This window comes from Dryobates pubescens, chromosome 1 (assembly GCF_014839835.1).
Source record: "Dryobates pubescens isolate bDryPub1 chromosome 1, bDryPub1.pri, whole genome shotgun sequence".
NCBI lineage: Eukaryota > Metazoa > Chordata > Aves > Piciformes > Picidae > Dryobates > Dryobates pubescens.
Window position 1 is genome coordinate 58022222 of NC_071612.1, and position 23893 is coordinate 58046114.

The 23893-nt window shown below is 40.2% G+C and overlaps 2 protein-coding genes across 3 annotated transcripts in view; one reads left to right on the forward strand and one right to left on the reverse strand.

Moving 5' to 3' along the window:
- The window catches only part of WWC2 (WW and C2 domain containing 2), a 95631-nt gene extending 75614 nt beyond the window's left edge, over nt 1–20017 (forward strand). The window contains exons 15-23 of one of the 2 annotated variants that reach the window (XM_009896356.2): nt 1348–1540; nt 3124–3288; nt 3994–4112; nt 5116–5308; nt 7202–7366; nt 9694–9786; nt 10862–11104; nt 16768–16895; nt 19025–20017. In XM_009896356.2, coding sequence (XP_009894658.2) covers nt 1348–1540; nt 3124–3288; nt 3994–4112; nt 5116–5308; nt 7202–7366; nt 9694–9786; nt 10862–11104; nt 16768–16895; nt 19025–19091 — 1366 coding nt within the window. In that variant the 3' untranslated portion in view covers nt 19092–20017. The remainder of the gene's footprint in view (nt 1–1347; nt 1541–3123; nt 3289–3993; nt 4113–5115; nt 5309–7201; nt 7367–9693; nt 9787–10861; nt 11105–16767; nt 16896–19024) is intronic. The other variant, XM_054166347.1, reaches the window with a different exon arrangement.
- A 2371-nt stretch (nt 20018–22388) lies between these two features.
- Nucleotides 22389–23073, reverse strand: LOC104296536 (claudin-22). Its single transcript, XM_009896357.2, has one exon. It carries the CDS (start codon nt 23071–23073, stop codon nt 22417–22419), a length of 657 nt encoding a protein of 218 aa, XP_009894659.1. The 3' UTR covers nt 22389–22416.
- Between the last annotated feature and the right edge of the window lie 820 nt (nt 23074–23893).

Here is a 23893-nt window from a genome sequence, read left to right on the forward strand (position 1 = left end):
ATGTTAATACTAAGATTCTAATCCAAAACACTCATCCATACAAATAAGTACAGCTTGCCTTGGCTCCTTGGGGATACCTGTACTTCACTGAGCTCTTTTACAGGCTAGAAAGCTATCTTAAACTGTCAGGAAGATTAATAAGATTAGCACAGAACATAATCAATCCTTGGAAAACTGTTTTCTTGCTGGTTCCCTTCCCTCTGTTCCCCATCACCTTGGATTTGATTGGCACATCAATAGGAAGCCACTGACCATGGAAAGAATGAATAGGCACGCAGGCCCCTCTGCTTGCTGGATTTTTCTGGATTTGTTTGGTTTTAATAACAAATGCTTGTCTCCTACCATCCTTCCTTCTCTGAATTCCATCTTCCCCCTGCTGCTCCACTAGCATTTAACACAACAAGACAGAAAAACTATAGAAATGTGGTTAGATAGAGCTGAGAGAAAAGAAGTGTCAACAAATGTTTAGTTAGATAGTTAGGTCATAGTTGGAACTGAAGTACAATTGAATTTGTAATTAGTGATCAAGCATCACTGCTGCAGAAGTCCATACCTGCAGCTGAAAGGATGTAATAAAAGTAAAGCTACACAAAACAAAGAGGAAGAAAGGACAGGGCAAAGGAAGGACCTTGAGAATAACATATTTTTTTTGCCTGTCACTTGCCAGTGTGTGTATATATATGTTCAATTGTAAAGATATGTACAATGATAAAAATGGGGTCTGGAAAATTATGCAGGGTTATAACTGTGTTTTCTATGACATCCAGTTGGATAGATGAGTGCTTTATTGAACTTCTACACACAGAAGAACAGAGCTGACATGAGGTCTTACTGGTGCCTCTTTTCACATTGTAAAAGCTGGTCATTTTAGAGTAGGTAGAGCCTAACTGAATACTTACTATCTGTGTCAGAATCATTTTTTTGTTGGTTGAGAAAGAATAGGTTTATCCCAGCAGAATCTGAAGCATTGGTTGACTTCTTAACCTTTTTAATGAAAATGAAAGTAAGTACTTTTGTAAAACAAAGCCAATGAGCAATTTATCTTTTACTTCTCTCTTCAGCCCTCAGTCTGGCCTGATGCAAGTACATTGGCTAACAATTATTAAAAGAAAACTCCAATGAACCACCTTTTAAACATAGCTTTAAAATACTTCATGTTCTATTCCTATTTTTTCTAAATGTTTCCTAATTGCTCCAGTTTTTCACCTCTTTTCCATTCCAACTGATTTGTTGATGTTTTGTTTCCTTGCCATGCAGTGCTTTAGTTGATGAGTCCAGTTTCTGTCCCCTCCCCACCAGTAAGAGCTAGTTTAAATACAGGTAAAGATGCTGTTTTGTTTCTGGCAGGTACATTCGAGTGGCAGTGCTTCCCTCCTCACTTGATACCAGCTGTCTGTTCCGCACAAGAGTCCATCCTGCCATGGAGACCATGGTATTCAAGGAGATCTTCAGAGTAACCATTTCCCAAGTAACACTGTTGCAGAAGACGCTGAGAGTGGATGTTTGTGCTGTCAGTAGAAGTCGTTGGGAAGAATGCTTGGTATGCAGTTTTAGTTTGGGCATGTTTTGGCATGCATTTGTTTATGATTCCCACTCTTTGATCGTCAAGGCTGCTAAAATTCCACAGTGCTCAGAGACAAATTCTGAAGTATAACTTGGTTGTTGCTATAGTACTTCAAGAACTACCTTTCTCTGAAATTCTTGATGCAGAATCCAATCCTGCATCGAAGATTTAGGTGATGCTTTGATAATTCTTAACAGTGCATGACCATAACCCTTTAACTATAGGTTGATATTCCACCTTTGCAGTGTTATACATAAATCCCCCCTCCCTAAACTGCATTGTAAAATTACCCTAACAGTAGATCTTAAAGCAAAAACTGAGTAAGAGCCACAGTATGGGAAAAAAGAAAAAAGAAAGAGGAAAAAAAAGAAAAGAGCAAACTCTCATTATCACAAAGCACAAACTGAATTACATTGTTGCACATTGTTGTAGGTTATATGACATGCACCTTTTTAGGCATTATGATGAGTAGAAATAAGCAAAAGGTGAGGCACTAAGAGATCAGCCTATTGGAAACTGGCACTTTAAAAAAAACTTGTTGTTGATTGTGGTCATTACTTACTTAGTGATGCTTCATTTGCTTTCCGTTTGCTTTTGCAATGGCCTGGTACACAAGAGAGACTCGTGGTGAAAAACTAAACTGAGTTAGTAGCACATAGTTCAGCTACAACAGGCTGAAGAAGTGCTGGAATATGGTGGGGCTCTGACTATGGGGAGCAGCCTCTCACTTTGAAAAATGTAGAAGTTAATTCCTGGGGAATTCAGTATGTAAGAGATTTCCCTTCAGGTAAGAGAAGGGCAGCAGAACAAAACTGGAACAGAATGCCGGATAGGAAGGTGAAGAAAAGACTCCACCACCAAGAAACCAACCCCACAACAAAGGCGTTAGAGTTAATCACAAGATCAGAAGAAAGAGTTGAGAATACCACCCCCAGCAGAGAAAGCCCTGGGCAAGATGACCGCTCTTAGCCAGAGCTATGTATGCAGCCCAGTAGCTGCGAAGATGATTTGCTTTGCCAAAGAACAGAGGATTTTACACGAGTACTTCCTAAGTTTTCCCAGAATGTCAACTCAGTGGATGTCAGTGCTTGTACAGATGAAAGGGTTTCTTAATCCTTTTTACTGTCTTTTCATCTGCTTCTTCACTGGTTAGAGCAAACAAGGTCATCTGTTATTACTTGCCATAGTGATGATTTTTGTGGTGAAACAAGTGACAAATTGACTAAAACTTGCTGCTCTGTGAGCTGATGCTGCCAGATTCATTGACAGTTTCTCATTATTGAATGCTGTAGAAATCAGGTATGTGCATCACAGTTGTGTGTGTGCACGTGGGGAGAAATTCCTAAGGCTGAAATAAAAGGTGGCAGAACAGGCAATCTGAAGGATCTTTCTGTGTACTTCTATTTGTTTATTTTAACTATAAGGGAAACAGAAAAATTGTACAGTTAAAAAGGGAATTAAGATTCACATCAAATTTCTGCTGCCTGATCAATTTCAAGTCTTTTGCAAGAAATAAAGCCAATTTGATTGATATTCTTCCCCTTTCTTATTTTGTGCAGGCTGGGACTCAGATCAGTCTGGCAGATTTATCATTTTCTGATGAGACTTGTACTCTGTGGTACAACCTGTTACCTTGCAAGCAAAGTCTTGGCAAAAACCCCAAGGAACAAAATGAAGAATCCATGTTTGTGTTAAGCAAGCAGTCACTGCACTCACTGGACTTGGTGAGCAGAGTGTTGGCCTGTGTGTAAGTGCAATAGCTCTAAAGCAGCACTGTTGCACTGTGAGTGTGTGAATTGTCCTCCCTTGAAGGTCCAAGAGCTGTTGTCTTGCAAGGCACTTCTGTCTCTAGTGACTTTGTGTGTTAGTGGGTCCTGTGTGTGCGCTTTCAAACTTGTTAGCAAGTGTGGATAGGGCTGATGTTTCTTAGTGGGATGCAAAATTGCCCTCTAATTTGAAACACTTGAGCTGTGTTTTATTTGAAAAAGGATGTTATTGAAGAGTTTCCTCAAGTTTACCACTGATTTTCATATGCAGTCATTAAAAATTGCTATTTTTTAATTATTGGGATTTGCATACTTAAAGCCATTGTGTCTTCTGGTAAATAACTTTTTCTGCTGTAATACCTCCTTGAGAGAACTATGTTAAAAACCCATAACTTTTAAGAACAAAATTTTTTTTATTATTTAGTGATGTTGCAAGTATGAGAGGGAAAGAGAGATGAGACATTAAGGAATGACAGGAGCATATTGGATTGTATCATTGGTTTGGGTGGGGTTTTTTTAATGGAGATTTATTTTGTATAAAATCAGTCAGTTAATGGGCTACAGATTGACAATTCAAACCCCTTACACTTGTGATCTGAGTCACATTTTTGCTGTGTTATGTGTCACTCAATTCTGGTTTCATCTTCCTTTCCACGTGAGCAGGATACTCTGTCAGCTTTGCTGGAGAGGACATCTGCTGAGCTGGAAGCAGTAGAACAAGAGCTGGCAGAAGATGAGGAGGAGGAGGAGGAACAGGAGCAAAGGGGCTCTGAGGAAGACTGGTAAAGCCACTTTACTCCCTCTGTGTTTGGGAATTCTGAATCATTCCACTTGTTCCTCCTCTGAGACAAATGCAAGGGCTATTCTTTCTGAGTAGATCAATAGACTCATAGGGTGATTTGGGTCAGAAAAGGACCTTTAAAGATCATCTAGTCCAATCTCACTACCATGGGCAGGGACATGTTTCACTAAATCAAGCTGTTAAAAACCCCACCTAACCTGACCTTGAACACTTCCAATGATACATCCCCAACTTCTCTGTGCAACCTGTTGCAGTGCCTCATCACCACTGGAAATGGGGTGAAGTCTTGTTCTCACGTGGTCAATTCATTCATCATCTTTTTAGGTTTATGGTGTCTTGACTGCTCTATTAACTCCTATTTGCTGGTGTTCTTCCATTCCATGTACATCTTCCTGTGAAACCACCTAGTGGGGAGTCTAAGGCACTGGAGGTGTACTAGAATGTCTCATAGCAAATATTAGTTGTGTTAGCTATTATAAGCACCTAATAGGATTTTAAGAGAGTTGGTTTTGCCAAAGTCTGTGTCTGTGCTTCATTAATGGTCTTAGTTTTGAAGAATTTGTGAGCTTTCTCAAGGAACAGATTTTTTTGCTACATTGCTGTGTTGAGTTCTGTTCCTGTGTAGCTCTTTGAGCTGCAATGTAGAAATAAATATGTGCTTTGTTATAGGAGAAGGGGAGACTTGCTCATTTGTTTAATTAATTTATTGCAGCCAAAGCCTTCAATGCTATCAGCATACAGCTATTGAATGTAGTGCAGTGTTGCCATATTGATCTTGGAAGGTCAACTGTAGCAGAGCTTGCTGGGTTCTACTGGAGCATATAATGAAATGTGCCTTCATGTGAACTTAATGGTGGTGGTCCTGTTTTCCCTGTCAGATAAATGTGTATATTATATATGGGTGAAGGCCTAGGCCTTCTGATATCTTTTGCTGGTTCACTTTTCTGTTTGAGAGTAAGCCTGGGCTATTTCTGTTCATACAGGTTAGAAATGCTCACAGAAGCCTCTGATGAAATTGTGGATGAAGAGGAAGATGGCATTAAGCTGGCAGAAGAAGGCAGCTGTACTGATGACATGGGGTTACTCATTGATGCACCAGAAACAAATGAAGACAAGGACAGGGAGAACAGCAATGAGGCCCATGAAAGCCAGGAAGCTGCTGTAACGCTAACACTGGTGAGTATCTTCACGTACACATTCCTACAGTGCCTCACTGTGTCTGAAGCTCCATTTCTGAGCAGTTAATGGAGAAGTCTGCTGCATCTGAGCATTTAGTGTGTGGCCTTTGCTGTAGCACTTGTCAATGTGCACTTTTAATGAAATCAATGTGGTCACTCCTGAGCTATGAAGACATTTAACAGACATGATAGACAGAGCTTCTGAGTCTAAGAGGTTAACTCACTTTATAGGGAGAATATTCAGAACACAAGTGCAGTTCAGTGGCTTCACCTTGTGCACATTTAAAACGTTGCTGCACATCTGTTTCATGGTTTCCTTTTTTTTCTGATTCATCTGATAAACAGGGGAAAAGACAGAACAGGGGTCAAGGCCTTTAAACCAGTGTAGGGAATTCTTTATTTCTTCCCTATTTATTTTTGGGTATGAAATGCAAAGCCTGGCTTAGCAGAGAGGAGGAGGAGACAGAAATCAACAGAAAATTCAAAATGTGTACTAATGGTGTCCTATTGAACTGCCTGTGCACTGCACATAACAAATTCTAATTCCATGTTCTTGTTGACTGCTTGCTTTAAATCATATTTCACCTTTCTGAAAGAACTTTTAGTAAATCTGTAGTAAATTTATACACAACATAAATACAGAAATAAATTTTTAAGAAAGTCTTTCTGCATCTTAATCAAAATGCTGATGCATACGCTAAACCCATAGGTTCTGTGAAACAGCAGAGGTAAAGAGGCAAAGAATGACATCTTGTTCCTTCAAGTTTGTGATGATACAAAATTCAGCACCTCAGTGGACTTGCTGCAAACTGTAATTAACCTCTAATTAATGTGGCGAGATGCCAAATGAGCTAAGTCCATGGTATAAAAGGACTGACAGTCTGCTGGGTAGCAAGTAAATATAGATCAAAGCTGTAATTCCTCCTTGAAAAGGGAAGACATCAAGGACAACATCTGAAGGTTAGGCATTCACACAAGTGTTTTGTTAAGCTCAGGATGGATGGACCTGGACAGTGAGTGAAAGACACACCAGACCTGATCATAAAGCCAGGCAGAATATAGATCTTTGTATGCCAGATCCTTTCAGAGCTGCAGTTTTGCTGTTTAGGTCATTGTATTTATCACCTGCTCACTGAAAACTATGAACTTCATTAAATTACCCAAGCTGATGGAAATACGTAACATCAGATGTGCTTGCTGCTGCTATACTTGTCCTAGCTCGGCTGTCAAGATGATTGCTGCATGTAAGTAAGCACAGGCAGTGCCACCAACGCAGATGTTAGCACCTGAGGCTCCCTGTGATACCTTGTGGGGCAACTGCAGTAGGCAGCAGGCTGCTCCAAAGGGACAACAGCTAGCTGCATCTTTTCCCTGTCTTCACACAGCTGGTGCAGTTCTGCAGATTGCCATAAAACAGCTCTGCAGCTGGGGCTTGGAGGACATACAACAGCATGGCTGGAAGAACCTGGGCAGCAGAGCTTCCCCAGCTGCCCCTTCTGATATACAGAGACCTCATCTCTAGTGTAGCAGAACATTGTTGTTCTACATATGCAGAACAAAATAAATACAAATGTGCAATAATAATCACAACGGTAACATCTGCAAATGGACAGGCAGAAGACTTCTTGTACTGTGGTTGAATCAGACCATCTGCAGCAAAGGCCTTTCTGTGAAAGCTTTGGTTTTACTGCATGCAGAGAGTACCTTCAAAAGACCCTCCACACACATGGATTTTAGGAGTTTGGGGGGTGTGCAATATGCTTTTTGCTGCTGGTCTTTTTCCATCCACTGCAAGGTAACAAGGTCACTTGTAAAACGCAAAGGCACAAAAGCTAGGCAGTGACATGTGTCTGGACATAGTAGTTCTTCTAAACTAATTTCCTTTTTATAGGTTGATAAAGAGACTAACACCGAGGAATCAGTTAATGAGAACACAACAGTCCGACCCAAGGACAGAGCCAGCTGGAGCTCAAGACAGCGTCCCTTTGTCAGGAACAGCATGATAGTGCGCTCACAAACCTTCTCTCCGGGCGAGCGGAACCAATACATCTGCAGGGTGAGAGGAAAAACACTTGAAATGAAGAGCTATTAACTAAAGAGTCATTTAACTTCTTGGGAATGATGCATTAATGACAGTGAGTCATGTGCCAGTTTCCCCTGCAAGAGGCAGAGCCTACGCTTCCCCTAGGTTCTTTCTCTAACTGAGCTGATGCAGGGTAGAATTGACTTTCAGCAGCGTTGCATACTCTTGCAAACACCTTCACTAAGGCAAAAATACATCGCATTGCAGAGAAGTAACACAGGTGCCTGTGCTGGCTGTCTGCAGAAGGCCTGTTCCCTGCCTGTCAGCAACTGCAGCTTTCACCTAGCAAAACAATTTGTAAAAACGTGGAGGTGAATTCACTGTAAACTGCCATTGCATTACTGCCTTTTAATAATGTCATCATTTAAGGGTAGTGGTGTGGAAAGAGGTTTTAAACCTCACTTTGTATCTCAAGGGGCTTTAAACCTGAGCACCCAAAATTGTGCTGTAACTACATCTTTGAAAGCTGTGTGAATGTTGCCTGTAGGCTGAGGTTTTAAACATGGCTTTGGCAACAAAGTTCTCTAATCTCTAGATCTAGGGTAGCGTGGAAAAAAGAAATGATTTGTCAGCCCTGGTGCTGTCTAACTGTGAAAATCATGTTCAAAGATGTAAGGTTACTCATACAAGGAAGATTTTTTTAAAAAAACAACAACTATAGTTCTTCAGTTCAGTTAGAGGTGGTTCCTTTTATCATTTGGGAACACTATAGTTGATGACTTCTCTGTCAAATTCTCCTTGGCCTAAACCAAATTGTATCTATAGTCAGTATCTACGTATTTAAATACCTATTCCATGCAGTCTACAGACTCACAGAATCAGAATTGTTCTGGTTGGAAAAGACCTCTAAGATCATCAAGTCTAACCCTCAGCCTAAAACCATCATGGCCATTAAACCACATCCTGAAGTGCTATGTGTGCATGTATTTTTAACACCTCTTGGGATGGTGACTTTCATAACAACCTCTACAGAATTCAGATAAATTACTGGCTCTGATTCAGATCCTAGCTTTCACCTTAATTCCTATACCCTTGAAACTAGTTATATTGGCAAAAATACTAGTCTTAACTTGCTGCCTGTGGAGGAAATGCAATGGGAAATAGCTCTGATGGATTTAATTGAATTTGTTGCACCTGGAAAAGCATTGGGCTTTTGTAGCTTTGCACATTACTACGTCCCTGCTACCAGAAGCCATAAACACATCTTGTATAAATCACTGTCTTTCTCATTGTGTCTGAAATCAAAGTGCCCTGGGAAAAAAACATGTTTACACAGTTGAATCTTTTGCAGTTTCACAAATACTTGCAGGTGGAGCTCAACAGTGTGCTCTGTAGCTGCATCCAACTCATTGGAGAAGGTCTCACCAGTCTCCACACTGCACTATGAGCCTACTCAGCCTTGCCTGCTGTGTTGTGCTCTTCTTGGGGAACACATCTGTTGGATACACACCAACTGCCAGCTGCTCTCTTTCTAAAGCAAGTGGCCTAGCTTTAAGGAAGCACCTACTTCCTATGATGTTACAGCAAGCATGTATTTTTGAAGCCTAAAGGATGCTTTGAAAAATTCCCTTAAAAAGTGCTTAAAAAACATCAGTGATGATAGTCACCTGTGTGTATCCAGGGCTTAGCTCCCAGTAGTGACTGTGATGAAGACAGATTTGTCTCTTGAGAGGTGTATTCATATTGCAAGAGGTTGTATTTCTCACCTCCAACTGTGTATAGCATGCTAAAGGCTCTGGTTATGAAATGTTAGCAGAGTGATTCTTTTAGTCTGTCCTTTTCTGAAGAGGTGAAATACATACCCTGCTGACAGATGCTTCTCTGTTCTCTGAGGGTTACCCCCATGCATGCTGATGCATCTAACAATCAGTCCGCACTGGTATGTGCAACTAGTGCTGCAGTTAAGAAGCAACTACTGTTGAGCTGTTGTGCATGGTTTTGAGAAGCAGAAACTGTACATGTCCACGGTGATTTACCTTTCTATAATAAATTTGTTAAAAGCCTGCCCCAGGTAAATGAAATCTACCCAGCCAGTGATCTGGTGGTATTAATAACCATCACTACCTTCCTTGCATTCCTAAAGTGTGTACTTACTGAATGAATAGTAGGATCAATGGTTGTCTTGAATTAGAAATAGGATTTTAGGGTAAAGACTGCTTCTAGTTGAAAAAAAAAAAATCTTACTTTGTACAAAGTATGATCTATGTGTTTCTCAGCACTGAGGTTTCCTGACTGGTGATGACAATACAGGTGCATTTCTGTGTGAAGGTGCTTTATGTCTGATATGTACATTTTGACAGCTGAATCGAAGTGACAGCGACAGCTCAACACTAGCCAAGAAGTCTCTCTTTGTGAGAAACGCCACAGAGCGGCGGAGCCTCCGAGTGAAGCGGGTAGGTGCTGTGTGACCTGGGCATGGGTGAAACAGAGCTTGGGAAGAGAAGGAAGAGCAGGTGACTTTAATCAATATGCTTTATGTCAAGGTTGCAGCAAAAGCACATCTAGCCCTGTAGTTTTAGGCTGGAGTCTCAACACTGGTCTCAGATTTATATCTTCCTTCCCCCCCACGCCTCCCACCAAATCTTACGTTGTTTTAGTCATGGCTGAAGCCAGCAGCAAGACACCGGTGCTCAGTGTCATGGTCTTTACTGTTATATTTGATGTTGTTACTGTCAGAGGGGTGTTAAAAACCCCAGATATTACAGAGTGACCCAAGGTGTCTTATGCTGTGTAAAAGTCAACACCAGTGACGTATATCATGAGTAAAATTGAGTGTAAATTTCAAGGATTCACATGGCCTTTCAAAGGAGATTTATTCTTCTCCAGGAGTGTTTTGAGTAGCAAAAGGATCAAAGGACAAGAGAGTAGGGTTGTGTATCTCTTGCATGGAGTTCACTCTTAGATGAGTTGAGAGAGTTATATTTAATCTTGATTAAAACATTTCTGCAGAAGGTTTGTTACCAGGTACCAGGATTACATCTGGCATGAGGAAGTACTGCTGAATATTTGGGAAAGGCTTCTCCTGCCCAACTTATGCATAAAGTCACTATGAAAGGAACAACAGTAAATAATGTGAAATACGCTAAAGAAATGAATGTTTACAGAGTTTATAACATTATGTGTTTGCTTAGACCTTGAAAAAAACAGATGCTCATAAAAATTAATATAGTTGAAATCTATGGGGAAGTGTGGGTTGTGCTATCCTGGGGATCAGAATGGGGCTGGATTTCTTGTTTTAACCTGTAAATATATAATTGTAGAGCTGGTTGGCAAAACTTACATATTTTTTAGCTAGCAGCTGAAAAAATTCCAGAATAGATTATTTTGGGGGGCTTGGATCTCATTAGAGCAGCTTTCTGCTTTAAAAACAAAAACATATATTTGAGCTTTTATGACTGTAGTATGTCAAACCCTACACTAGCCTATGTGGATATTAATTTTCATTGTTCTGCCTCCTCACCAATTCAGCCTGTTTGCCAACCAATCATGCGAAGAGCTACGCAAGAGCTCCCCATACGCACGTCCCTTGACTTGGAGCTGGACCTCCAGGCGTCACGCACGAGACAGAACCGCCTGAATGATGAGCTTCAGGTCTTGCGGGACCTCAAACAAAAGCTTGAGGAAATGAAAGGCAGAGGAGAGACAGACCTTCCCCTGTGTGTGCTAGAGGATGAACGATTCCAGAAACTCCTGAAACAAGCTGAGAAACAGGTACAATCGGCATACAGATGTTGTGTGAGCAGACACAGACATGCCTTTTCTATGCATTTGTTAAGAGAATTGGGTCTGTCATGGTAAAGACTGCTCACATTTGACTAATTACACCTCTGAATAACACAGTGGATGCAGTATTTCTTAGTCAATACCACAACATATAAAACTGGAATGTGAGGTAATTTGTTTCTAGTGCCCTCTAAATATTTCAGTAACTTAGAGTAGAAACTTTATTATATGGAGTAATAGTTGCGGTTGGTGTAGTGAAATAGCATTTATTTGAAAGTTTTAACCTAAAATTCTCACATCCCAACCCAGATATGCACATGCTTCTTGTGCCACACTATCAGTTGATTGGCAGTTTGCACAGAACTGGTAGCCTAAAGATGTCTAACAGGTCAAGAGAGGCAGTGACCATTACTTAGTGGCAGGGGCATGTGGGAAGGCCGGTACTTCAGCTGTGCCTTATTTCCTTATGCAGGACATAATTGTTCTAATTTTGGCAAAGGAAAGCCTAAGTTTGTTCTCCATGTGATGGTCTCTAGAACTGCTACAAAATGTAATGGGATGCCATTTACTCGTGCATAAAAGACAAGGAGTAGGATAGAATGAGTAAGAGGCAACAGTGCCAAGTTTGAACATGGAAAATTCCTACAAAATACATTAAAAAGTTGGATGTTAGGGGGTTTTGTTATGTTCTGGGAGGTTGTTTTTTGGGGTGGCGGTGGTTTTTTTAATGTAATTTTGAGGGTGATCAGGCATGGGAATAGGGGCCTAGAGAAGTTACTAGGAGAGGAAAAAAAACCAGACAAAAAAACCCTAGACCAGCCTCCACAGGTGGTGGACATATTTGGACCATAATTGGATAAACCCCTGAGTAGCCAGCTCCAGCTTTGTCACCTGTGAGCAGGATCTTGGAGTAGATGCTCTCTGGAGCCTTTCCCATCTGTGTTTGTTGATTTTTTAAAAGCTAAATGTCAGGAAATAGAGGAGGGAAGGGATGAGTCGAATAGAATAGAATAGAATAGAATAAACCAGGTTGGAAGAGACCTTCGAGATCATCGTGTCCAACCTATCATCCAACACTACCCAATCAACTAAACCATACAACCAAGCATCCTGTCTCTTTACATATAAAAAGCTGAGCTATGAATTAGATGTTAGGAAGGAGATTCTCCAGTTACAAGAAAAAAAAAAATCACAGATGTCACAAAGGCAAGTCAGAGAGGCACTACTGAGAGGTTGAAACAAAGCAAATCATTGGTTTATGATATTAATGTATCTTATGCCAATAATTTAAACATTGTTTAGTTCTGGTTCCTCTTCTCAAAGTAATTAATAAAATTACAAGGGTCGAGAGATGGTCAGAGGATGAAATAGCTTCCATGTTAGGAGGCCCAAGTAGCTACAACTGAAGTCTATAAAACCACAAGTAAGGTTGGAGGGCAGCAGTTATTGTCTTTTATTATAGAGGAAGCAGGGATTTGAAGAGGTGGCAGGTTAAATGCAAGCAAACACCATAACATTTAGAAACTCTAAAAATGCTTTCCACACAACAAAAACTGCCGCAAGTCTGCATAGATTCAAAAAGCAGTTTGGTAAATTCATGGAAGAAAAACCCCTGAGGTCACTAACCATAATAACACCACCTTCTTCAAGAAGTCCTCGACTGTCTGATAGCTTAGGAAACAAAACCTTTTCATAATACATTCTCCCAGCTTTGTTATTTTCTGGTCTGTCTTCCTCCCTCTTTCCTTGGCACCTGCTGTTGACTGTAGCTAGTGGAGTTCTAAGATGGCTACAAAACAATGCTCAGCCTAAACTCTACTAGTGACAAGTGTTCTGAAAAAAAAATCCCCGTGGGCAAAATGGGCTAAGACAACACAATGTTTAAACACCACACAATCTGAATCCGTTGCGTGAATGTGATCCAAGTTTTAACCCATAAAAATAAGAGCTTATATAAAAGCCGCACAGCTAACTGTATTTAGAAGGTCATAGTTTATCGAATGCTGGCTGCAGAGTAGAAATTACCAGTTTTAATTATTTAATTTAAAGCTACTCCCACTCTAAAGCTATTGCCACTAGCAGAGAGTATGCCTCTGCAACATTTAATACTCTAAACACTTTGGATTAGTGCTTCCTTATTTCAGCTGGTTCTTTAAGGCAGCAGATAGGTTTGTCACAATTTGTGTATCTGATGTTGATGATCAACACCGTAATATGCAATGCAATGAGCGAGAAGGACAATATCGTACCTCCCTAAAATGTATGCAGGCTGCAGCACAGCATTTAAGCCCTTCTTTCCAAGCTAAAAGTTGGAACAAGGATCACAGCCACCCCCCCTCTTCAAAGAGTGGTTACAAAGTTTCTGGAAATATTTATATCTTTAAAATCATTGCAGCCTTCCCCTGTGGTGCAAAACAACCCAGAGAATGCTGTACTTTGCTGTCAGTGTTTCCTCTTGGGTTAGCAAAACACAGCAGCCTAGAGAACATTGTCATAGATTATTTTTCAGATCCTGCAGGCATTATAATGGCACAAACTAATGCAGCAGCTGGAAGTGCCAGAGTAATTGAGAGTCTCAAGTGAAAAATGAAACCGCAGATGTGGGGGATGTTGAAAATCAGTGGCTGCTTGCTAGCACACAGTTGCTCTGCTTGAAGTCAAACACAGACGCTCCATGCTTTCCCTTCCTACCACACCTTCCTAAGTACAGCAAGTATGTAAAGCCCACTAATACCTGCAGATCAGAAAACAGTAGGTATTCTGTGCACCAGAAGCATTTTTTCTTTAGCTTGCATTTTTGTGAGAAATAGAGCAGTGTTTCTAAGTTGGAGTCTTAAATCCTCATGCAAGAACATTTTCAGACACTGTATCATCTGAATCACTTCCTCTTTGTGTATGTACAAAAAAGATGCCTGTGAAGGTGTCTTTACATCTGTAAAGATCTTTATTTCTTTTCAGTACATATTCCACATGGAGGTAACCTGTAATTACGTCACTAGTACCACAGAGATGTCCTCGTTGCAGGATTCTGGTGTTCAGCACAGTTAATTTTTTTTTTTCTTTAGATTCACCTTCTTTCTTCTATGCAAAACTCACTGAAGAACAAGACAGGAATTAGTGTTTCAGTTTAAAATTTGATAGTGTTTCTGCTTAAGTTAAGCACAAATACAGAGAATTCCTATCTGGCACTTATTTTTGGCGAGTGTGTGTCAGATTTTTGGCACTCACTGACCGCACAGCCAATGTTTTTATGTGCTTCTCTATATTTGACATAGGAGGGAGGATTCACTACCTTTGTAAGTCAGTCAAGAACATCGTGTAAACAGAAACCTAGTCACATGCAGCCCTTCTTGCATGCATCAGAGCATCCTGAAAATTTAACACAGTTAAAGCAATGAAAAGGGAGTGCGTGTTAATAGGGAGGATGAAAACAAAGAGGTCATCCATGCTGTTAACCTGGAATGCAGTAGTTGCAAGAATCTCATGGTATAGTTAAGGAAAAGAGAAAATATAGTTTTGTTTGGTGCTGAGAGATAAATGTTAATTAGGAGAGCTGATAAAACATATGGCCAGTGCAAAATTAAGTAAGACACTACCAGTTGTAGCCTGCAAATTTATGTTCATGAACTAATAAGGAAAACAATATTTATAGGTTAAGTTCATTTTCAAATTGTAGCTGTTTTGGGGATGGGGACTGAAGAAGTGAACAGCAGTACAAACCAGCTGGATTTTCAGTGACTTTTGGAAAGGGCAGTGGTCTTTTATGTCTTCAAAACGCTGGAGCACATTTCAGCGGAGCAGCAGCACTGCTATCCCACCGTGAATGGATTTCTATAAATACCCAGAATGAAACTGATAGTATGTATGGGCTTGACTGGTTCTGAATTAGTTGGTTTTGCTGTTGGGGAGTCTGCTGGGTTGAATTCAGAACTGGAGATGTGAACTCCTAAGTTAAAAACCAACTTTGAAGATCACTGTTTCTGGTTTGGGGGTGTGTTTCAACCTGAGGTAATAGAACAGCATTTTGCAGTCTGATTGATGAAAACCAAGCATCAAAAATCATGCTCTAAAGAATTTGAAAATCTTTTTAAGAATGTGTACTGCTTCTATGAGATTTTGATAGCTAGCAAAATTTCAGAGTACAGTGGACAGTATTTGTCAGTCCCTACAGTCTAGAAGTGAAGATGAGTGCACACACAAGGTAGCATTGCCCATGCCATGCACACATGATAGAAGTGATAAGGTATGAGTTATGGGACTCCTGTGATCAGTGGCCATTTGTCTAAGAAATCCAGGTGACTGCCCACCTAAAAAGAGCTGCTCTTCACATTATCACAGTATCACAGTACAACCAAGGTTGGAAGAGACCCCAAGGATCATCAAGTTCAACCTGTCCCAACAAACCTCACAACTAGACCATGGCACCAAGTGCCACGTCCAATCTCCCCTTGAACACCTCCAGGGACAGCGACTCCAACACCTCCCTGGGCAGCACATTCCAATGACGAACGACTCGCTCAGTGAAGAACTTTTTCCTCACCTCAAGTCTAAACCTCCCCTGGCACAGCTTGAGACTGTGTCCCCTTGTTCTGGTGCTGGTTGCCTGGGAGGAGAGACCAACCCCTTCCTATCTACAACCACCTTTCAGGTAGTTATAGAGGGCAATGAGGTCACCTCTGATCCTTCTCTTCTCCAGGCTAAACAACCCCAGCTCCCTCAGCCTCTCCTCACAGGGCTGTGCTCAAGGCCTCTCACCAGCCTTGTTGCCCTTCTCTGGACACGTTCAAGTGTCTCAATGTCCTTCTTAAACTGAGGGGCCCAGAACTGGACACAGTACTCACAGTACTGGACATTCAAAAAGCTTTGATAAAGTTCTTTGAGAAACAAAACATAACTTTTGGTAGCAGCCTATTGCTAAAAGGGTGGGTGTGATTGTCCTGTTGATCCAGCAGCGCTTGCTACTATGGACATGCAATAGAGCAAATAACTGAGGCACAGAGCTACTGTAACCCACTGCTGGGTATGTAGCTGCTCAACAAGGGTCATGCCAAGAAAGGTCCCTGATCTCGTTACCGCTGGTGTTCTGTTCACTTGCCTTGGCTTTTACACCTCTACAACGCACATAAAAGAGACGCGTCTCACTTGCAGAATGGGTGTTGTGTCTTGAGTTAAAGCATGTTTTTAGCTACATCTACTCCAAAATGACAGCTTTCTTGTGAGCTTTAAATTAGGAAATGAAAGCATTTTACATGGGAAGAGAATCATTGAGTTTTAAAAAGATATTTGGATGGACATTTTTTGTGCAAAGGTAGGTGTTGTCCAACTATAGAGCTAAGAAATACCTCATGAAAATTTTTAACACCTAGTAGCCACCTGTGGTGGCATGGCTTTTCTTTTTTTAAGCAAAAACTCTTGTTAGCCAGTTTCATACCCATGTGTTAGGCTTGTGGTGTCAGTCTTTTGTCCTGCTGACTCTCCTGTATAGAGATTTTCATAAAATCATTTAGGTTGGAAATGACCTTCAAGATCATTCAGTCTAACCATAAACCTAGCACTGCCAAGTGTTTTGCTTGACACAAGGAATTTGTCATTTCTTTGAAAGAAGCCATTGTTCATCATCAGCACAACACAGTAATTTTCACTGTTTACAGGCTGAACTGTCAAAAGAAGAACAGAAACAAGGTTTGAGTGCTGAGAAGCTGATGAGGAAAGCTTCTAAGGATGTGTGCCGGTTACGGGAGCAGAGCCAGAAAGTGCCACTGCAGGTGCAGTCATTCAGGTATGGCCTGTTCTGCTTTTCATGCTCTTTATAGGGTAGTGAAGGAAGATTAATTATTTCTAAATATAATCAGGCATGCCCTGTAAAATTAGTCAAAAATCCACATGCCTTTGAAGTACAAAAAACATCACACCTTTCTAAGAGAGCTCCAAACAGAGGTTTCACAGAACTGGGCCTTGGTCACTTGCTCTTGTGGCAGAGGGGGCAGTATGTCAGCTGAGCTGTGGTGGGGGAGCAAGCAGAGTGAAAAGTTTCAGACCCCTGTGTGGCATCTGCTGCAGCTTGATGTGTGACTATTGCAATGGCTCACCTTACCCACAGTAGATTGACAGTGGGCTTTAAGTAATGGGATCTTTTCTGATGGTGGCAGATGCCTTGAAGCAGGTGGCCCCTTCAAGAAGTGGAACAGTACACACCTGTCAGGAAACTCATTAACCACTGTTTGTGCCTTCCTTGAGACTTACTGTGCAAACAAAAAAACATTGAATCCCTCCTCCCTTTTGTTTCCCTCCTCCTTTTGGTTGCAGGAACAGCACCAATTACATGAAGTAATTAATCAACTGTTCTTGCATAGCATAAGCCATAATGAACACTTCCTATCACAAACCTTAATTCTGACAGGTCTAAATTCCTAAAAGGTTGGGCAGTAAGTGGCAGGCTGGCAGCCAAAGGCTGCACTTCTGGAGAAAAATAAAACTGTCACTTGAAAAATAATGATGGTTACTCTTCCACACAGAAACAGTACTGCAGGCTAACTGAATCTGGTTTGTCACTAACACCTGTTTTTAACATTTGATTTCTGGATTCCTGCATAGGAAATCTAAGTCAGGTGTTAAGTGTGAGATTTAGTTTTTGTTTTTCCACCTTTTCAAACCAGTCTTACAGGAGCTGCTTGTGAAATCCATAAGCTAATAGGGGCCTGCAAACCCCGACTAAGCGATACAGAATGAATGCAAGGCAAAGAAAAGGGGTCTCTCAGAAGAAGCCACTACAGCTGAGGTCTTCATCTTCTTTATGAAATTCAGGGCATCTTCAAAGTTTTCACTTTCTGGGCAAGTCTTGAGAAAGTTTTCATTGGTGCTGGTCATTGGACAGTCACCACAACGAGACTGCTGCCCAAATTTACAGGAACATGTAGCGGCGCTCAAGACATCATTCCCCTGCAAGAAGCATATCACAGAACTAGATCCTCCATCCTCTAATCACCACACTACTAGCCAAGGAATCCAATTTACATAGCTGATTTTCCAGAGCTCATTTTTCTCTGAAATACTCTTTTTGGTGGGAACTCAGGCTTTGCTGGTGGAAAACAAGGTTCAGTCTATTGGACAAATAGTTGCATCCTAGGGCTGAATTGCAGCAGTACTTGTTACATGGCTGTGGCCTCACAGGCTAATCACATAGGGGGGTTTTTGAAGCTCTCAAGAAGAATGACTCCTCTGAGCTGGAGGTTTTAGGCCCCCAATACTTATCACCTGCTTTCCAGGCTGCTGGCAGACAGGCTTGTGTGAACTTCTTATGCTTCAGTAATCTCAGTTCATACGAGACAGAAATGGTGACAGCACAGGGGAGGCAACTAGAGAATGGGTTGACAACTCTGCTTCTCTGAGTCCTGCCCAGGTACAATTTTTTGATTTTTTTACCCAACTTTTCCCAAGTCAGGCTGAAATGTTTTGCTTTGCCCTTTGGTTCTCACATACATCCCCCGCAAAATGCCAGCACAGAAAATTCAGTGACTAGACTGGTGTTTCAGTCTCGTCATTGCACTTATTGACAAAATAGTGATTTTAAGATTATATTACCTATTTATGATATGTATGTTATAATAAATAATAGTGTATATAGTTACACCATGTATATAACTTTACATTTATGTGATTTTTTGTAGTTTATCTTATTTCTTTCAGAACTGAAGCTGGCTTTATACATGAAACTGCCTAAGGAGGGAAATATGTCCAAATGCCCCATTTGCTCTAAATAAATTCCCTGTGTATTTTCCTCACTGCATATTTTTTCATGCCTATAATTTTGAAGAACTGTTCTGTAATATTAGCAGCTCTACAGCAGATGACATTGAAGTCATGCCTTAAATAGTAACAATAACAACTTGCTTTCTTTTCTAATTTCAGGGAGAAGATAGCATACTTCACAAGAGCAAAGATCAGTATACCAGCCCTTCCAGCTGATGATGTATAATTGCTCATTTTCATTGCAGTGTGTTTCCACTTGTTCATCCCTTTTCAGATGAACTTTCTAGTTCAAATAACCTGCTTTCACAGATCTTCTATTTTACATTCACTATTGATATGTTTATTTGTAAAATATAGCAAATTGGATTGTTGTATGCTTAAGAAATGGCAACTCCCTCACCCCAAACCATAAAACCAAAGTAGCTTAATTTTGGTATGCTGATTTTGTACAGTTTGTATGTATTACCTGTGTGTTTTTATTTTGTAAAGATGGAACAAAGGAACAAAGGCAGTACTAAGCATGTATCCTGTTGAACTGCACTGTGTTGAGAAATATTATGTTCAACAGAAGATTGTTTATCTTTTCACTGTTTTCATGTGAGCAGACTGTGAAGATGGCTGTTTTGCCATGCAATATTTTTGTACTAGAGTGTGACTTTTATAGTTTAAAGGTTAACCACAAGTGTAAGCTCCTTTCCAAAACATCAAGGCTGCCTCACAACAGCTGCTACTTAGATTCATCACTGGTAATAGAATTTTGTTTCTCACAACAAATTTGTTGTTAATACTTTGTAGGAAGAGCCAGAGTTCAGTTTAGTTCTGTGAATGTACAGTACTTTAACCTGCACTAAAAGGTTTCTTGCATCTGCAGGAGAGTGAGAAAGGCAAGGCAGACAAGTAACCCTAAAAATTTCATATGATACTACCAAAAGGGGCAGCTGCTTTCTGAACTAGAAGCAGAATCAAATTTGTTAATACCAACATAGTTATATCCACTGTATGCTTACAAATGAAAGTTTCTTTTTGTTAATCTTTTGTCCTAGAGGCTGTCATATTGCCAACTGGGAACAGGTAAAAGTGTTTGTTGGGTTTACAAATGCGAAGGTGTTTAATTAAAACATTCATACCAGGAGAAAAAACTCACTGAGAAATCAGAAACACTTTGTGAGAAAGAAAGGCTCCTGAAGCTCTTTGAAGTCTTCAGGTGTTTTGGTACAGTAGCTAACATTTTTACAATACTCTGTGTGCCATTACAGGTGCACAGGTTTAATAAACAGATGTGAATGGCACATTTCAAATTTGTCTTAGATGAAGCAGCCCGCTACATTCTTTTACAAGTCCAAAACGTTAGATGTAGATGTGTAAGTAGCCCTGTCTGGTTAAAGCAGTTGGAGTCTTACCTTCTCCGAGTACTGTGTAAGGAGGTGGACACTGCAGAAAACAGAATTCTGTCTTTTTCTACTTAATATGTTGCACTTGGATGTATTTAATTCACTGGCTGAAGTTTTCTCCCCCAAGCAACAAGCCACATAAGCACGGACTTCATCTGTCAAAAGGACTATAATCACTTGGTGAGACAATGGAAGCAAATACAACCGCACTATGGTAGCAGCTGTCTTAAATGCAAAGTGACAATTCTATGACGAGAGGTCTGTGTAACACCCAAGGGTTTTCTTGTGCACAAATACATCCAGTCTCTTAAGTGTATAGCCAGACAGTTTGGGTGAGATGACTGATTGAACATCCTCTATGAACGCCCCACTTGTTGTTTGTTTCTTGGGTTTGAGTTAACACTGATGCATGAAAGGTCAATTTAAAAAAAGAAATAAATCTGGAATTATTTAATGTAGAGGTGAAATGAAGGTTGACAGTTTCAGCTTCTCAATTTGGTTATATAAGTTGTTTGTAGAATGATGTTTAGAGATATACTTTATGGTGGTTTGGTTTTTTTTTTCCCTTTAATTTATTTGCAGTCTTATTTATGTTTTGTTTAATATAGTTCAGTTCTGGCCATAAAAATATTTGACAATAAGGATGCTATTGTGAAAAAAAAACAATATTTAGAGCTGTCTCAGTTCTTGCCAGATTAGCTGTTTCTCCTCACATGTTGTAGGGTGGTTTTTTTTTAAAAAAAAAAAGTACCATATTTTGATTTGTGAGTAAAAGTGAGGTCAAAACTTAAGGATTGCTGACTTTAGTTTGCAAAACTCATTTTAAAATGGGAGATCTGAACATACTCGTTCTCCTTATTTTCCGAATTGGTAAAGCTGAACATAGTTACAGGCAGCTTGTAACAATTCTGGGTTTGGAATTTTGGGGTGGTTTTGGTTTTTACTCATTCAGATTATTCACATTTGAAACACTGAATAAAATAAGCTAAAATACAAATACCAACCCAGCAGTTTAAAACTATAAATACTACTCGTGAAGGGGAATTTACTCTTCACAGCAGGGGCTAACAACTGTCCTTAGTTCTGTTTCCAGGTACCAATGTCACTGCAGTTGCATATAACAAAATCTAAATATTACTGCTAGAACAATATTTAGCCAAAAGAGCAAAGTTTAGCACAAACTGTAATAGAACACAAATCAAATAATTTTAAGACTCTCTTTTTTGTAACTATTGCTATGTTTATACTGTATTAAATATCAAATGCTCAGGACTGAACTAAATATTTAATCAGGTTATATTCTGAACGTGTTTCTGTTCTAATTTGTAAGAGTATGCCAGTATGTCACATAGATTAACTTGTCTCTGCACTTTCCATGTGTTTCAGTGATTGGAAAATACTTTTTTTAAACAAAGCTCTTTCCCAGACCAGTGTTTTATTTAATTCTTTTATTGCTGTTCTATGTCTTTATATGCTCTTTGCAGAAACAGATGTCACTGTAAAATCATTGCAATTGCTAGGAAGTTCCCATCGATCGCTGACAAGCCTTAGGACGTTATAATAGAAACTGATTCTTCATAATTGAATGTATAAAACTAACTTCAAGTAAAAACTGCATCCTGTATTACATGGCATTGTCTGAGAACATTTAGTTTACTGTAAATTACACAGGTCCAGGGAGCGCTATTCTAGGTTGTACTGCATTGGGTTTTTGTATGCATGTTGAACTCTACAAACTGTTTCAGGACTTAAACTAATATTTTTGTAAAAAAAGATGTTGTGTAAAGCAGCCCATTTAAAGTATGCTCAAGCCTCCATGACCTAGAGAATAACCTTGCTTATCCAAAAAAAAAAAGAAACCCCCAAAACAAACACCACACAAACAAACAAAAAAAACCCCAACGACAACAAAAAAAAACACCACACAAACATGAACTACCCAAAAAAATCTGCAATTGATCAGATTCTGGAGGAATACAGAGGTGAGTTAGATAGGTTATCAATTAATACAATTAAATTGAAGGTAAGTAGTGATTAAAGGAACTATTTAGTGAGAAATAACCTCTTCCCCCCATCTTGTAAACAGTAACCTTTCTGTTCAGCAGACCTTTCTTACTGTAATGCAGGAGTATGAAATCTGAAAACCTGGTATCTCCCCTTTTAAAGTCTTCCATTTCCAGTGTCCAGATGTCGATGGGTGTCTTGCACATCTGCCATTGCATACTGCTCTGGTAGTTGGTGGTCAGCTGATAAGCAGATTGTAAAGAGCAGAAGAGAAGCCCCTAGAATTATAAAAAATCCACCAAACCAACCACTGAACAGTGCATCTCCCATTTCCCATCTGGGCACAATCTCTGGCACGTCTTCATCCCAAAATTCCTGGATTATAGTATGGGTAACCCAAGAAACAGGGACTAAGGCCAGAACTCCAGACATCCACAGGAGTATTGCTCCAAGTAGTAACAACTGTTTCTTTAGCTTCTGCCCTGCATGCTCCATCTTTAAGCAGTCCAAACCAAGACTAGAGATGACAAGGCTCAGAAGTCCTAATCCATTTGATGTTGATACCAGAATCCTGGAAATCCTGAATTCTAGAGGCAAAGCTAGGAATGAATCAAAGTCTTTGCACTGTGTTCCTCCTATATCTTGGACTATACAGGTTTGCCAGAGTCCCATGGTCCAAAGCTCCAGTACATTTAAATCTAAGTTGAAATTTTTCCAGTCTGGTAAATAGTTACAGGTACCAGTTAAAATCCATCCTAGTACAGACAACAGCAGTCCAGCTAACTGTAGCTTGTGTCTGTGGACCAACTTCATGTTTAGCGTCACAGAAGCTCTAAACTGCTCACCTTCACAGACACTGTTCTGATAATTCTTTGTTGTACAGAACACAAAACAATACTTTATGAAGCACGATATACTCCTCCCCTCCTGCTTTCTGTTGCCTGGTTCCACATGTAGTGGAAACCAGCAATGGGTAAACCAGTAGCTCAAGGGTGTGGTCACAGTTAAGCTCACCTTAATTTTGTGGGGGGTTTTGGCATGTATGGTTTGTGGTTTTGTTTGGTTTGGGTTTTTTTGGAGAAGAGCCTGTGTTTTGCTTTCCCTCAATCTGCCAAGGCATTACAACTGGTCTGTTTTCTTGTTAAACTAAGTACCACATTGATATACTTCCACATGAAGCTGCCTGCTTTGTAGCCAATTAAATATCCTCTGTTTAGAGGTTACTGGCTCGACTCAAAAGTTAGAGGTTACTGGTAGTGTGAACAGAGTTTAAAGGAGCCTTGGCTAAGATACATGATGCCTCAATACCTGCATTGCAAGAAGATAGTGCAAGGGTTTTTTTATGAACCAAAAATAGGCTGAGAAATACTGCTTTAAAGTATGCAGGTGCCAGAAAGGGTTACAATAACTGGTTTGAGAAGCTTCATGTGCTGGGCTGGGACACCACCAGTTACTTGGTATGAAGCACCCACGCCATAACAGCCCTCGCACAAAAAGACATGCAAAACTTGCTAAAATTTCAGAAACCTGCATTTTTCCAAGCACAACAATCTCCAAGTACATGGAAAAACAATTTGATGCAATCCCTGTGTTCAGACTGTTTAGGATGTGACAGTTCAAGTTTGTATGTCAC